Genomic DNA, 16,644 nt, shown 5'->3' on the forward strand with positions numbered 1-16,644 from the left:
CCTAGGTGGTCTCCTCATATACTAGTGTACCTCTAGGACTACTCCAGGATCCCTGTAGGGAGACAAGGGGTGCCTGGTTGGCCTTCTCTGATACTAGTGTACATCTAGGACTACTCCAGGATCACTGTAGGGAGACAAGGGGTGCCTCGGTTGTCTACTCTGATACTAGTGTACCTCTAGGACTACTCCAGAATCACTGTAGGGAGACAAGGGGTGCCTAGGTGGTCTTCTCTGATACTAGTGTACATCTAGGACTACTCCAGGATCACTATAGGGGGACAAGGGGTGCCTAGGTGGTCTTCTCTAATACTAGTATACCTCTAGGACTACTCCAGAATCACTGTAGGAAGACAAGAGGTGCCTAGGTGGTCTTCTCTGATACTAGTGTACATCTAGGACTACTCCAGGATCACTGTAGGGAGACAAGGGGTGCCTCAGTGGTCTTCTCTGATACTAGTGTACATCTAGGACTACTCCAGAATCACTGTAGGGAGTCAAGGGGTGCCTAGGTGGTCTCCTCTGATACTAGTGTACATCTAGGGCTACTCCAGAATCACTGTAGGAAGACAAGAGGTGCCTAGGTGGTCTTCTCTGATACTAGTGTACATCTAGGACTACTCCAGGATCACTGTAGGGAGACAAGGGGTGCCTCAGTGGTCTTCTCTGATACTAGTATACCTCTAGGACTACTCCAGAATCACTGTAGGGAGTCAAGGGGAGCCTAGGTGGTCTCCTCTGATACTAGTGTACATCTAGGGCTACTCCAGAATCACTGTAGGGAGTCAAGGGGTGCCTAGGTGGCCTCCTCTGATACTAGTGTACATCTAGGACTACTCCAGGATCCCTATAAGGAGACAAGGGGTGCCTAGGTTGTCTACTCTGATACTAGTGTACATCTAGGACTACTCCAGGATCACTGTAGGGGGACAAGGGGTGCCTAGGTGGTCTCCTCTGATACTAGTGTACATCTAGGACTACTCCAGGATCACTGTAGGGGGACAAGGGGTGCCTAGGTGTTCTCCTCTGATACTAGTGTACATCTAGGACTACTCCAGAATCACTGTAGGGGGACAAGGGGTGCCTAGGTGGTCTCCTCTGATACTAGTGTACATATAGGACTACTCCAGGATCACTGTAGGGGGACAAGGGGTGCCTAGGTGGTCTCCTCTAATACTAATGTACATCTAGGACTACTCCTGGATCACTGTAGGGAGAAAAGGGGTGCCTAGGTTGTCTACTCTGACACTAGTGTACCTCTAGGACTACTGCAGAATCACTACAGGGAGACAAGGGGTGCCTAGGTGGTCTCCTCTGATGCTAGTTTACATCTAGGACTACTCCAGGATCACTGTAGTGAGACAAGGGGTGCCTCAGTGGTCTCCTATGATACTAGTGTACCTCTAGGACTACTCCAGGATCCTTGTAGGGAGAAAAGGGGTTCCTAGGTGGTCTTCTCTGACACTAGTGTACATCTAGGACTACCCCAGGATCACTGTAGGGAGACAAGGGGTGCCTCTGTAGTCTTCTCTGATACTAGTGTACATCTAGGACTACTCCAGAATCACTGTAGGGAGACAAGGGGTGCCTAGGTGGTCTCCTCCGATACTAGTGTACCTCTAGGACTACTCCAGGATCCCTGTAGGGAGACAAGGGGTGCCTATTTGATCTCCTCTTATACTAGTGTACCTCTAGGACTACTCCAGGATCCCTGTAGGGAGATTAGGGTGCCTTGGTGGTCTCCTCTTATACTAGTGTACCTCTAGGACTACTCCAGGATCACTGTAGGGAGATAAGGGGTGCTTTGGTGGTCTCCTCTGATACTAGTGTACATCTAGGACTACTCCAGGATCACTGTAGGGAGACAAGGGGTGCCTAGGTGGTCTCCTCTTATACTAGTGTACCTCTAGGACTACTCCAGAATCACTGTAGGGGGACAAGGGGTGCCTAGGTGGTCTCCTCTGATACTAGTGCACATCTAGGACTACTCCAGGATCACTATAGGGAGACAAGGGGTGCCTAGGTTGTCTACTCTGATACTAGTGTACATCTAGGACTACTCCAGAATCACTGTAGGGAGACAAGGGGTGCCTTGGTGGTCTTCTCTGATACCAGTGTACATCTAGGACTACTCCAGGATCACTGTAGGGAGACAATGGGTGCCTTGGTGGTCTCCTCTGATACTAGTGTACATCTAGGAGTACTCCAGAATCACTGTAGGGAGACAAGGGGTGCCTAGGTGGTCTCTTCTGATACTAGTGTACCTCTAGGACTACTCCAGGATCCCTGTAGGGAGACAAAGGGTGCCTCTGTGGTCTTCTCTGATACTAGGGTACATCTAGAACTACTCCAGGATCCCTGTAGGGAGACCAGGGGTGCCTCGGTGGTCTTCTCTGATTCTAGTGTACGTCAAGGACTACTCCAGGATCCCTGTAGGGAGACAAGGGGTGCCTAGGTGGCCTCCTCTGATTCTAGTGTACATCTAGGACTACTCCAGGATCACTGTAGGGAGACAAGGGGTGCCTAGGTTGTCTTCTCTGATACTAGTGTACGTCAAGGACTACTCCAGGATCCCTGTAGGGAGACAAGGGGTGCCTAGGTGGCCTCCTCTGATTCTAGTGTACATCTAGGACTACTCCAGGATCACTGTAGGGAGACAAGGGGTGCCTAGGTTGTCTTCTCTGATACTAGTGTACATCTAGGACTACTCCAGGATCCCTGTAGGGGGCAAGGGGTGCCTAGGTGGTCTCCTCTGATACTAGTATACCTCTATGATTACTCCAGGATCACTGTAGGGAGACAAGGGGAGCCTAGGTGGTCTCCTCTGATACTAGTGTACCTCTAGGTCTACTCCAGGAACACCGTAGGGAGACAAGGGGTGCCTAGGTGGTCTTTTCTGATACTAGTGTACATCTAGGACTACTCCAGGATCGCTGTAGGGAGACAAGGGGTGCCTAGAAGGTCTTCTCTGATACTAGTGTACATCTAGGACTACTCCAGGATCACTGCAGGGAGACAAGGGGTGCCTCGGTGGTCTCCTCTGATACTAGTGTACCTCTAGGACTACTCCAGGATCACTGTAGGGAGAAAAGGGGTGACTAGGTGGTCTCCTCTGATACTAGTGTACATCTAGGGCTACTCCAGGATCACTGTAGGGAGACAAGGGGTGCCTAGGTGGTCTCCTCTTATACTAGTGTACATCTAGGACTACTCCAGGATCACTGTAGGGGGACAAGGGGTGCCTAGGTGGTCTCCTCTGATACTAGTGTACATCTAGGGCTACTCCAGGATCACTGTAGGGAGACAAGGGGTGCCTAGGTGGTCTCCTCTGATACTAGTTTACATCTAGGACTACTCAAGGATCACTGTAGGGAGACAAGGGGTGCCTCAGTGGTCTCCTCTGATACTACTGTACATCTAGGGCTACTCCAGGATCACTGTAGGGAGACAAGGGGTGCCTAGGTGGTCTCCTCTGATACTAGTTTACATCTAGGACTACTCCAGGATCACTGTAGGGAGACAAGGGGTGCCTCAGTGGTCTCCTCTGATACTAGTGTACCTCTAGGACTACTCCAGGATCCCTGTAGGAAGACAAGGGGTGCCTAGGTGGCCTCCTCTGATACTAGTGTACATCTAGGACTACTCCAGGATCCCTGTAGGGAGAAAAGGGGTGCCTAGGTGGTCTTCTCTGATACTAGTGTACATCTAGGACTACCCCAGGATCACTGTAGGGAGACAAGGGTTGCCTCGGTAGTCTTCCCTGATACTAGTGTACATCTAGGACTACTCCAGAATCACTGTAGGGAGACAAGGGGTGCCTAGGTGGTCTCCTCTGATACTAGTGTACCTCTAGGACTACTCCAGGATCCCTGTAGGGAGACAAGGGGTGCCTAGGTGGTCTCCTCATATACTAGTGTACCTCTAAGACTACTCCAGGATCCCTGTAGGGAGACAAGGGGTGCCTGGTTGGCCTTCTCTGATACTACTGTACATCTAGGACTACTCCAGGATCACTGTAGGGAGACAAGGGGTGCCTCGGTTGTCTACTCTGATACTAGTGTACCTCTAGGACTACTCCAGAATCACTGTAGGGAGACAAGGGGTGCCTAGGTGGTCTTCTCTGATACTAGTGTACATCTAGGACTACTCCAGGATCACTATAGGGGGACAAGGGGTGCCTAGGTGGTCTTCTCTAATACTAGTATACCTCTAGGACTACTCCAGAATCACTGTAGGAAGACAAGAGGTGCCTAGGTGGTCTTCTCTGATACTAGTGTACATCTAGGACTACTCCAGGATCACTGTAGGGAGACAAGGGGTGCCTCAGTGGTCTTCTCTGATACTAGTATACCTCTAGGACTACTCCAGAATCACTGTAGGGAGTCAAGGGGTGCCTAGGTGGTCTCCTCTGATACTAGTGTACATCTAGGGCTACTCCAGAATCACTGTAGGGAGTCAAGGGGTGCCTAGGTGGCCTCCTCTGATACTAGTGTACATCTAGGACTACTCCAGGATCCCTATAAGGAGACAAGGGGTGCCTAGGTTGTCTACTCTGATACTAGTGTACATCTAGGACTACTCCAAGATCACTGTAGGGAGACAAGGGGTGCCTAGGTTGTCTACTCTGATACTAGTGTACCTCTAGGACTACTCCAGGATCCCTGTAGGGAGACAAGGGGTGCCTCGGTGGTCTTCTCTGATACTAGTGTACATCTAGGACTACTCCAGAATCACTGTAGGGGGACAAGGGGTGCCTAGGTGGTCTCCTCTGATACTAGTGTACATCTAGGACTACTCCAGGATCACTGTAGGGGGACAAGGGGTGCATAGGTGGTCTCCTCTGATACTAGTGTACATCTAGGACTACTCCAGAATCACTGTAGGGGGACAAGGGGTGCCTAGGTGGTCTCCTCTGATACTAGTGTACATCTAGGACTACTCCTGGGTCACTGTAGGGGGACAAGGGGTGCCTAGGTGGTCTTCTCCGATACTAGTGTACATTTAGGACTACTCCAGAATCACTGTAGGGGGACAAGGGGTACCTAGGTGGTCTCCTCTGATACTAGTGATCCTCTAGAACTACTCTAGAATCACTGTAGGGAGTCAAGGGGTGCTTAGGTGGTCTCCTCTGATACTAATGTACATCTAGGACTACTCCAGGATCACTGTAGGGAGACAAGGGGTGCCTAGGTTGTCTACTCTGATACTAATGTACCTCTAGGACTACTGCAGAATCACTGCAGGGAGACAAGGGGTGCCTAGGTGGTCTCCTCTGATACTAGTGTGCATCTAGGACTACTGCAGGATCACTGTAGGGATACAAGAGGTGCCTAGGTGGTCTTCTCTGATACCAGTGTCCCTATAGGACCATTCCAGAATTACTGTAGCGAGTCAAGGGGTACCCAGGTGGCCTCATCTGATATCAGTGTACATCCAACGTTTCTCTAGAATTCCTATAGCGAGTCAAGTAGTGCATATGGACAATGGAGGTGGTCAAATAAGCATGTTTCTAGCTTTTGTTTCTTCTGGGCTCTGTGACAATACATTAGGCACACAGAATGTGGGTGCAGAGCTTAGGATATCAGACTTTTGACAGAGCACTGAGGATGGATTATAGGGGATCACTTGGTGTATGGTGCATGAAACAAGAGTTGGGAGGGGAATTTTAAAGAAAGGATTAACGCCTTGTGCATCATTTTGCCTAGAGCACACTGCCAAACAAACTACCTAAAAACTTTTGTAAGAAAATAATTTAGGAAAGGGATTTGAAAATATGACTTGGGAATGAGATTTTGTGCAAGGGACTATGGGGGTTGAAGGGATGACATATAAGGGGCAAACTAGAGCTCCAATGTACTTGCATTACAGAACTCAATACAGCGCTTGGGGCATCAGGCTAGTAGGTAGGGACTTGGAAACATGACATGATACGTGGGGCGCAGATAAATCAGGATTGGGATCCACAGCCCTGGTCAATGTACTTGGTACACTGGGTCCTGGAACTAAGGAAGACGAATAGGGGAACACAACTTGAGGCACTGAATTTAGGGCCTGGAGATTGGGACATGGACATATGGTGAGATGTGAGAATGGGACTTGGAGCACATCTCTGTTCCTAATGTGCTGAGCCAGATTCCATGAATATTTCTGGTGTTTACAGAGAACTGCCAGTGTGGATTTAGGTCTCATCAGAGGGTTAAATCCATTTGGTGGTCTCTCCTTCTAGAGGACAAGTTGCTCTACTCTGTATTTAGGTAGTATTTGTATAGAGAATACATATTGGAAGGCATGCTGAACAATATCTAACACTCACCCCCAGTACAGAGATCTGGTCCTAAAACCATTGTTTTATTGGTCAACCCACCAGTTCAAATCAGTCTTGACTCTCCTCCCCTTGTGAACAGTCAAGCCCGAACTGCCAGGCCAAGTCCTCCCTGGACCGGAAAGAAACATTCCACTTTTCAATTGATCTTTTTCCATTTGTCACCCCAAGTAGGAAGGGGATTCCCAGAATTGGGTCCCATGCTCGCCATGCCACTGGATTCAATCTATCCTGGTTGATGATATGATATGATGATATGATAAAGAAATTTGTACAGCGCACGTTCACAAACGGCTTCTTGGCGCTTTAGGACAGGACTTTAGGATGAGGGGTGATACTCTGAAATCAGTCCTAAGATGCTTCATGCCGGTCCAGGAAGGACCTATCCTGGCAGTTTGGGCTGGACTGTTCCCACGGGGAGCAGGGTCAAGATTGATTTGCATATGGCTGGGTCCAAACTGGGGTGCCATGGTAAGCAAAAACACAATGAATTTAGGCACGGACCTCAGACTGGGGGTGAGTGTTAAACACTGTTCAGCATTCCGCCCATCAATTGCTCTTTTTGGTATTTGTGATGCACAATCCTAGCCAGAAGGCAGCAAACCGCTGAAAAAAGACAACAGCAAAGATAACTCCTACGCGCATCTTGGCCTTTGACGTACCAATTTGCATGTTTGCGAGCACCTTTACATTTCTCTACCGGAAACACACAAAAGAACACCCAAAAAGAAGGATACGCCATCATCTTTCATCAATCTAGCACCAGACACCAACAGTTTGGGATGCAATATTAACATTCACTTCTGAAGATAACAATAAATTATGTAATTATAATATCAACAGAATTACTGTACCTCTGGGTCTGTCCATACGGTGGGATTTCTGTGAATGCTATAAATGCTTACAAATGTAAGAAATCCTGCAAAACATGCAAAAGAAAGATACTTAACACATGTATCTACCTATTAAACGTAATCACATTTTCGAGCATATGATCGACAAGAATGTGACAGAAAGGCAGTGTTGCATTCCAGTACATGTCACCATTTAAGACTCAACCAAACAGTCCTCAAACGTGGATGAGTTCCCTCCTCACACAAGTGAAATTCTGATGAGGATCTGCAATTGCTCGGATCACCATTTCCACTTTTACCCGTGGGCAGGTTATATTGTTGGGTCTAACTTCCAGATGGCTACGGATTAAAAAAAAACCTCCATTGTTTAAATACTGTAGGATGTATTAAGGCACTGTAATCAGATTCGCCCTCAAACTAGATGCACACTGTAATTTTGGTGGTGCTTAATGTGTACCAGTGTTTGCCAGTGCTGTGCAGTGCCACTCATATTTTAGACCCTGAACAATTTTTGCAGAGGTAAGGCAGAGGAAGTCACTCAGCGCTTCAACAAGTGATTCCACAGAAATAGAGAGAATGCCATGACCGACTGACACCCCTCCCTAATCGGATGAGTCAATCAGATACGTCAAGGAACGATTTAGGTGATCAATTATGCTTACACGCACGTGTCCCTCTGTTTAGCCCCTCCCATTTCTTCTGTACATTGCCCAGTTGACCTTGAAGCGGCAATACACTGCCTGGACCGACAGTCCGGCACTTTTCCTCTAACTGGGACTCTTTTATTGCTTAGAAGCACCTGGGCCATGTGACCAACCACATCAATGATGTCCCCGCGAGTTATGATTCGCACGCGTACCAGCCAATGAGTGACAGGCATGACTTGCTCTGCTTAACGGGGGCTGCACCTGAAGGCGTGTCCACTTGCTCTTCCCGCTGTGCTGGGGTGGGACTCAGTCTCCCAGCTGACATCCTGCTGCTTCGGATGGACGAGCCTCCTGCTCGCACAAAGGCACAAACAGATTCCTGCAGACTCTCAGGTAAATGAGCTTTCTCCCTCCTAGCAAAGAAATTATGTCAATTGGCAAATCCATCAGCCAGTAATCTGAAAACGTAGAAGGCAACTATAGTAGGGAATGTAAACTCTGCCATTACAAAGACACTTAGGGTTACAAATAAAGAAAAAAACACCAAAACCCAACAAATCAACAGAATGGCCATTAAAGAACGTACACCGTAGATTGATAACATTGGAGGATTCGCTAAAGAAGGAATTGGAGGCTATTAAATCCAGAATATCCAAACTCAAGATAGCTGTAAAAGAATACTAGCCCAAGCTAAGACACAAACTGGGAACACGACTACAAGGAACGTGGTACAAACTATTCCACTGCCAGTCTCAAGCGAAAGCAACCCCCACAAGTCAAGAAACATATACAAATACGACTCTACGTTCATCAAGAAGTAGAAGGTGCACTCGTTGGCAGGGTCGGATTGGGATCACAATTCGGCCCGGGCACTGACGAAAAAAGTGGCCCACATTCAAGAGGCGTGGCCCATATTTAAGGGGCGTGGCCCACATTCAAGGGGCGTGCCCTTTCATGAAACACCATTTGCCAGACAAGGAATGAAAGTGGGAGGATACTGTTCTTGCACACGACACAGGGCCAAGGTGACAATGACCTACATGCTGAGCAACTAAAAAAAATAGCAAGGCCCCTTTTTGTCACAAAATTATTCCGGCCCTCCAGCACAGGAGCACATGAAAAGCAGCAAAGCCCCTGCTATTACTAATCTACTCAGCCCTCCCCAGACCTTCAGCTCAGGAGCACAGGGTAAGGCCCCTGCAATTAGTAAATTAATCAACCCTCCAGGCCTTGGGAAAATGTCCTGGCAGGGCAGCACAAAACACAGCTTTCTGGGTCATCCAAGGTAGCCAGGTAGCCAGGGGGGAGGCTGAGGTGAAGCTGGTGCATGGGAAGTGCCTTCCCAGTGTGTTCTGGCAGTTTGAGTATTTACCATTTACTGTAGTATTACCCTTGTACCTGTGTATGGTACCCTTTTGTAACTTGCACACGTCACTTTTCTCTGGTATCACACTGTATGCTACCTCTCACTTTTGTTTGCTTTAGATACTTGCACACGTGCCACCATTGCCTATGTAACGTTTGTTCTTGTGCTGGAGTGTCTGCCATTTATTGCAGTATTATACCTCTACTTGTACTTTGTACGCTTTTGTAACCTGCACACATATCACTTTTTCCTCCTGTAATGTACCGATTGCTACCTCATGTATTTTGGTTGCTCACTATTGTCACTTTTGATTCATGTAACTTAACGTTTGCTTTTGTCATTTGTCCACTTATAATTTTCTCCTCATGTATTATTGCTGTTCCTAGTGTGAAGCGCTCTGACACCTTCGGGTAAAGTCCGCGCTATATAAAATCGCATAAATAAATAAATAAAACAAAAAAAATTCAAACATCACCTGGCCCCCACAGCAAGACCCATTCTTCCTCGCCCACTATGCCCTGATTGTGAAGGACTGTGGGCGAGGTGTTAAGACTAACACCGTTTCTGGGCTGCATGGGCCCCAGGGGGGCCGAGATGCAAATGGCTCAAAGGCCTGAGAAACACCTGGCCCCCAGGGAGGCCGATTATAGCAAACAATCACCCCTCCCCAGCCCAGCCTCAGCTTGATTGCTTGGCAGGGCAGGGGTGAAGGAGAGCCCACAGCTGACAATCGCTGTCTGGCCGCACAGCAAGGCTGCTTTCATTTTCTCAGTCTCTGTCTCCGTGCACTCTGTGGGCCGTTTTTTTTTCTCCCTTTTCCTAGTCCACTCTCTGTGGACTGGGACAGGGGAGAAAAAAACGGCCCACAGAGGGCACTGAGGCACCGTCCCTTCGGCCCATTCCCGAATGCCCGCCTTGCCAATCCGCCCCTGCTCGTTGGAATCAAACACAAACTTTATGAAGTAGAAGTAAAGGTGAGCACCGATGAGCTCCGGTGGTAATTCCAAACCAAAAACGATCAATGGCAAGCAGATGTTAACCTGATTAGTATGCGGCGATTCCCGGCATGATAACTGGCGAATCTCATTATAAGACATTACAGTAGTCTCTGTACACACTATACTTGACGCCCATGATAATTTCACCCGCCTCATCAGTCATTTTTTACGAGGTTGCTTATTAATTAGGAAGACATTTTCCTCTGTTTCTGCTACTGGAGAAACAAGTTGCTTATGTGGATATCGACATTGCCTTGTGGTCACCGCCTGACACCATATATAATAGATCACATTTTTTTAATCGAGCCTTCAACTTTGATGTGTTAATCATTGAGCTTTATCGTTTTTGACTGAGTTACAAAGTCAATTTGGTTTAGTTATAATTTGAGCCCTGACAAAGTTCCTACTGGGAATGAAACGCGTTTGCTGTGTGTCGCTAATGGTAAAGATTGCCAGAATAAAGAAAATTATTACTTTTGGACTAAGTGAGTTCTTGTTTGATTCCAACTATTCAATTCAAAATTCTTTATTTCGGCTTTGGTGCCATAAAAGAACAATACATGCATTACAATGGATACAAAAGGAAAAAGAAAACATACCATTTTGAATATTAAAACCATTAGCTAAAACAGTACATTTCATGTTGGAAGACAATCGGAGCACAAACAAACAATCTTAAAATCCTAGGATGGACCCCTCACTAGTCTCAAAAGATGGACCAGTTCTGTTTCCGAGAATGAGCTCAATTACAGTTGGTGCCCCTTTCTTTTTCTTTGAAAAAAAATAGAATGTAGGAATCTGCTAACACTAAATATTATTGGTTGCATTGGGTTTGTTGTCAAAATTCTCAAGGCCTGTGTACATGACCTCAAGCCTAACAGTAGGCATATTGGTTTGATCCATCTTTTCCTGGCCTGTGCATACGCAGGGCAAAAGAAGAGGATATGTTGCTCGTTTTCTATCTGGTTTTGTTCACACATAGAGCAAACTTCATCGGTCACTATGGATGATGTATCTGAGTTTCTAGCCCAACGTGCCAAGGTTGTCTTTATTAAGAGATTTCCGTATCTAAATTTTAAAAATAAAGTTTTGGCAAGTGGGGGCTCCATTTCATCCATAAAGGTCTTAAATAGTGGCACGTCCTTAAAACTAAGGAAGTTTGATACTAAAGTCCCACCAGTTGAAGCACTTATGGTCCTATTTGCGATAAAGGTCCAGAAGGCCCCTTTTAAGATTAATTTCGGGTTAGGGGGAAGTTGTTCGGGGTTCTCCCAAAAATGTCTCAGACCTATATCGCTGAGCCAAGTTTTAACATGCCTAAACCATGGGATAGCTTTTAGACTATCAAGCGCCATCATTTCTTTTAACCCGTCTCTATAGTCTTGTAGTTCGGGAACCTGCCATAGTCTAACCCATAGCATCAATGGTCGAATTATCACTTGGTGATCAGTTCTTTTAATATTTAGGTCAAATTGCAGTGGCACTAGTGGAGTGCCTCTCGGGACCCTTACCAAACTTCGCATAAAGTTGTTATCCAGGAGACTAAAGGTGTCTTTGGACCCGGGACCCCAAATTTCTGCACCATATAGCACTGATGGTTGGACTTTAAATTTGAAAAGTTCAATCGCTGGAGACACAGCTTTGCTAGTACTCAGGCTTTGTTCCCTGAGAATAGGTTTTACATTCTGGGCAAAAGTCAACTTACTTTTTTCCATTTGGGCTCTCCAGGTAAAGTTGGAATCTAATGTCACCCCTAGGTATGAGAAATGGGTCACCTATTCCAGTTTTACTCCTTTCAAAGTTAGACAGCCTTTATCTGGTTTACTCGGCTTTAGGGCCATACATTTAGTCTTTTTCCCATTAATCTCCAGCCCCTTCTTACTGCAATATTCGCTGAAGGAGTTCAATAGTGCCTGGAGACCTTTTTTGGTTTGGGATATCAAGATAGTGTCGTCAGCAAATAGTAAGGATGTTACCCTTTCACCGTTCAGTTTTGGGGAGACATTTTTGCATCCCTCCAGGTATAAGGGAATGTCGTTCACAAAAAGGGAAAAGAGCGTAGGGGCCGCCAGAACACAGCCCTGGCGGACACCACGCTCAATGGGGATTTTTTGAGTTAGTTCGCCGTTTTGGCCCCATCGAATTCTCGCAAAATTCCCTTCGTGTAGCTCTTTGATCTGAACGGCTAGATTATTTGGCAGCCCTACTGCACTCAGGGTTTTCCATAAAAGATTGCGAGGCACTAAATCGAATGCTGCCCTTAAATCAACAAAGGCGACATATAAATGACCCCTTTTAATCTTTACGTATTTCCAGTAAAGGCAACAGAATCTAAAAATCTGATCTATTGTGCTAACTTTTGATCTAAACCCAGCTTGGTATTTGGTTAAAATTGTATTTTCCTCCAACCAGTCGCTCACACGTAATAGAATGTGTTGTGAGTAGATTTTCTGAAGGATATCCATTAGACTGATTGGCCGGTAATTACAAGGGTCCATCCTATCTCCTTTTTTAAAAATTAAAACAATTTCAGCTCCCTTCCAACTTCCAAGGATTTCTAAGGTGAGGGATAACTTGTTGCACAAGTAGTTAATATATGGTGTCCATACTTTTAAATCATGCTTGTATAAATCCCCCCGGAATCTTGTCGAGACCTGGGGCTTTGCCGGATTTTATTTGACTTATTGCCAGCTCAGTTTCCCCTAATCGAAGACCAGATAATCTGATGATATTTCATAGCTTAGGGGATTCGTGTCAATATGGGGATCATCATATTTTTTATATAAGTTAGTGAAGTGATTAATCCAAGTTTGCTCGTCCAAATAGACATCCTTAATCACTCTCCCTACGTGGTTCCCATTAGCTACTAGCCTCCAAAAGGCCACATTATCACGTGATTTGGCGGCCAGCAGCAATTCAACCCATTTGTCTTCCTCCCATGCTATTTTTGAAGCCCTTTGAACAGACTTGTAATTATTCCTGGCTTTTTGGATATCTAAGGGGGACTTAGATTTAATCGCCAATAAAAGTTCTCTTTTGGACTCTCTACAGAATCTATCATACCAGTGTTTACTATGGGACAGATTCTGTGTCTTTTGCTGATTCTTCTTGGGCATTTTGGTCACTAACAGTTTTAGTTCACTGAAGAATTCTTGGTGTATAAACATAAAGGGGATTTTAATTTCCTCGTCAGGCATTAGACCTAAATATGGTCCAAAAGTCCCAGCAAAAAGTGTATATATTTCACTAAGTATGTCACTGTGATCCAATATGAAAGGCCATTTGAGTGAGCGCCTATTGTTGCTAATGTAGATCTCGATATTATCACCACTGCTTTCCTCTTCTAAGGAGGGTTGAACTATGTCATCAAACAATGAGCCATCTATTACAAGGTTTAGAGGAAAGTGGTCACTTTCTAACCTCTCCATTACATCGAGGTCCAAAAGACACGCCCAAATTGGTATGGAGGTAATCACGAAATCTAAGTTGCTTTTGCAATTGTTCCGATTAAAGGTTGGTTTTGCAATTGTTCCTACTAAAGGTTGGTTTCTTCAAACTATCAGACAGTAACCGTCCATTACAAGCCCGAAGACAGTACTCCGTGCATAGTTTGGTCAATTGGAGAACCAAAATTGAGCATTTTACCGATTTAACATTCTCCAAAATAGGGATTTTGTTCGCCTGATCTTCCTCAACAAAAATATCACTAAGACCCAAGACTGGCTCGAAGTTACAATTTAAATCGCCAGCCAGGATGATGAAATCCTCCTTGGAATCCAGGCCGCTTAGGAAACGGTCTAGTTTAAATAGCGTTGGTGATTCACTAGATGAGGGTGAGGGCCTGTTATAGATATTTATTAAAAATTATTTTTTCCCTTTGTACATCGTGACTTTTAATGCTAATATATCTAAAGAATTTGTATCCACCACCTCGATGTGTACCCTTAGTTTTGCTTTCACCCAAGTCAATAGCCCCCCCCCCGAAGGCCTTCCACTTCTAGATGGAATCGCACCAATTCCATAGGTCTTATACCCTACTCTGTGTGGTGTATCAACTGCCCAGGTTTCCTGTAACATACAGAAATCAAAGGATTCAATAAAGCTCGCCCACTCTGGATCCCTCAGGTTTTTTGCGATTCCAGCTATGTTCCAGCAAACTAGTTTTACCGGCTCCCTAACTACGGATGTCTTCTCAAGGACCACCCTTGGCGTCTCTCCAAGACTAACGGGATCCACAGTTTGTATTGCCAAGGGCGTTTCCTCAAGTGATGGCATTTTATTCTAATTATTTTGGGATATTACCAATACATTTAAATCTATACAACATTCGCCTAAGGTAATTATATCACTAATTGCTGGTTTGTCCAATGATGGGGACCCAGGATTCACCAACACTTCAGGTTCATTAACAACACCCTCAACAATAGGATTCCTTGTTCCGCTTTCCTCACCCCCCGGCACAAGAAACATCAATCACAATCATCCAGGCCGCCAAATCTATTTGTGGTCTCTAGAGGTGTGAATGGTTTTAGATGATCCATCCTTCTGTTGTGGGCGTTGTGAGTTCTGGCTGGTACATAATTCCATCCAATGGGATCTGGGATTGTCACAGGATAGGGTACAAATTGCGGGTTCCTAACATTCTGTATGGTCGGTGGGTACAATGCGTATTGACTGTTCCCAGCATTCTGTATGATAGGGGGATGGCTAGTTGGGTGGGTGTATGTTATATGCTGTGATGGTTGATGCTGAGATGGAAACACCACTGACCTTGGGTAAAAATACGTTAGTGGTCTAGGGATTATGGAGTTGTTGGAGCTGCCTGATGGCCAGTTTAATATGAATTGGACGGCATTAGGGTCCCTAAAGTTCACAACCACCACATTGCCTTCGATGTCTTTAGGTCTGCCACCCAGCCATTGAAGACGGCGAACATGAACAATTTTGCCACTAATATGATTTGCAATTGGCCTGAATAGACTCAGCCAATGCATAATCTTTTTCTTCAATTGGGCAAAACCCTCCCGCTTGTTCTGTTCTAACACAGGCACCCCTGTTAGGACTACCACAAAGGGTACTGCCTCTGGCGGGAGTTCTGGTAATGGAGTCCTTTTAGGTTTCCCCCAGGTGTCCCTGGTATCCCCCACCTCCCTTGATGGTCTTTCCAAGAATGTATTAGCCATGTTATTGGAAGTTTTACTTGCAATAATAGCCGGCGGCTGATCTCGTTTGTTTTGTTGTGGTGGTTTGGGGGGTGGGTTATGTTGGGTAATCACTGTGTTCCCCGGGGGCTTTGGGGTGGTTGGGTGCAAAGATGGAGTAGAGGTTGGGACCATTAAGGATGGTTTGGATGGTAATAAAGTGTTTTGTGTTACATTGCTTGGTGCTGAGGTGGAAGCATTATTTGGTGCAGTGTTAGTACATCCCAAAGCATGCTCAATTTTACACAGTCTACATTCTACTTCCATCAGCCTCTCTAAAATAGATGCTGAGTAATTTTTGATTAGACTCTCTATGCTAAGCAATGTAACAGGGCCCTGATCTACATAGGGCGCGTTGACAACCACACTAGTGTCCATACTGGCCTCTTTGTCTGTAGGCAAGTTTGATAAGGATGGAGATGTGATGTGAATTCCTTTTGTAATTACTTGTAAATTGTTGGGGTTTTTGGCAATAGTGATCGCCTTTTTCCCAAAGTCAGAACAGCTCAGCTTGGGTTGCTGCGAATCCCCCCTTTTCCGCCGTTTTTTATTCGGCGGAGGGCCATAAGTTCTAGGCAAGGACATAGGTTTTTTTGCCCTATTACGAGTTATTTTAGCTGGGACGGGGGCAGGTACCTTCAATAAACTTGGAGTACTCGTTTGAATTATTGTGGAGAGACCATTCATATCCGACTTGGGGGAAGTATTTAATAAGGGCGTGGTGTCACTCACTACCAAAGGCTGGCTATCCAATATATATACAGACTCATTGGCTTTTTGATTAATCTCAGTGGTAGAAGTAGCAGGTACAGATACCAATGGCACTGACCTGTTCTTCATGCCTTCCACGGAACGGCGGCGTTCAGCTCGACGCTCCGCCAAAGCAATTTCCTTAGTAATGTCAGGGGTAGATTTGGTGAAATAGTTGTCAAGAGTTCTATTTAGAAGGGCACCCTGCTTGTCTGACATGGACTGGTCTGTGCGTGGCGTTATTGAAGACATTAGTAACAAGCAGGCTGAACAAGTCCAATGGAAGTAAACCTATAGCAAGTTGTTTACAGGAGCGGTGAAGTAACGAAAGATCAAGGCATTAAGCCCAGTCCAGTCTCTTCGGTGCTCTGAGGGTCTCAGAGGGTACGCCCTTAGTCCGGGCTTTGTCCCGGGATTTGTCCCGCTCACGCGTCCCGCTCACGCGTTGTTGATCCAATCTATATATGGGAGGGTGGATGGAGGGGAGGGGACACGGGAAGAGGTGGCAG

At 45.9% G+C, this 16,644-nt stretch overlaps 1 protein-coding gene across 1 annotated transcript in view; it reads right to left on the reverse strand.

Moving 5' to 3' along the window:
* LOC147747134 (cytochrome P450 4B1-like) overlaps nt 1-16,644 on the reverse strand; it is a 244,526-nt gene that overhangs the window by 56,887 nt on the left and 170,995 nt on the right. The window contains exon 10 of the mRNA XM_086952391.1: nt 7,174-7,238. Within this exon, the coding sequence (XP_086808517.1) occupies nt 7,174-7,238 (65 nt within the window). The remainder of the gene's footprint in view (nt 1-7,173; nt 7,239-16,644) is intronic.

The sequence above is a fragment of the Lissotriton vulgaris genome, chromosome 1_1, assembly GCF_964263255.1.
Source record: "Lissotriton vulgaris chromosome 1_1, aLisVul1.2, whole genome shotgun sequence".
In the NCBI taxonomy this organism is placed as follows: Eukaryota; Metazoa; Chordata; class Amphibia; order Caudata; family Salamandridae; genus Lissotriton; species Lissotriton vulgaris.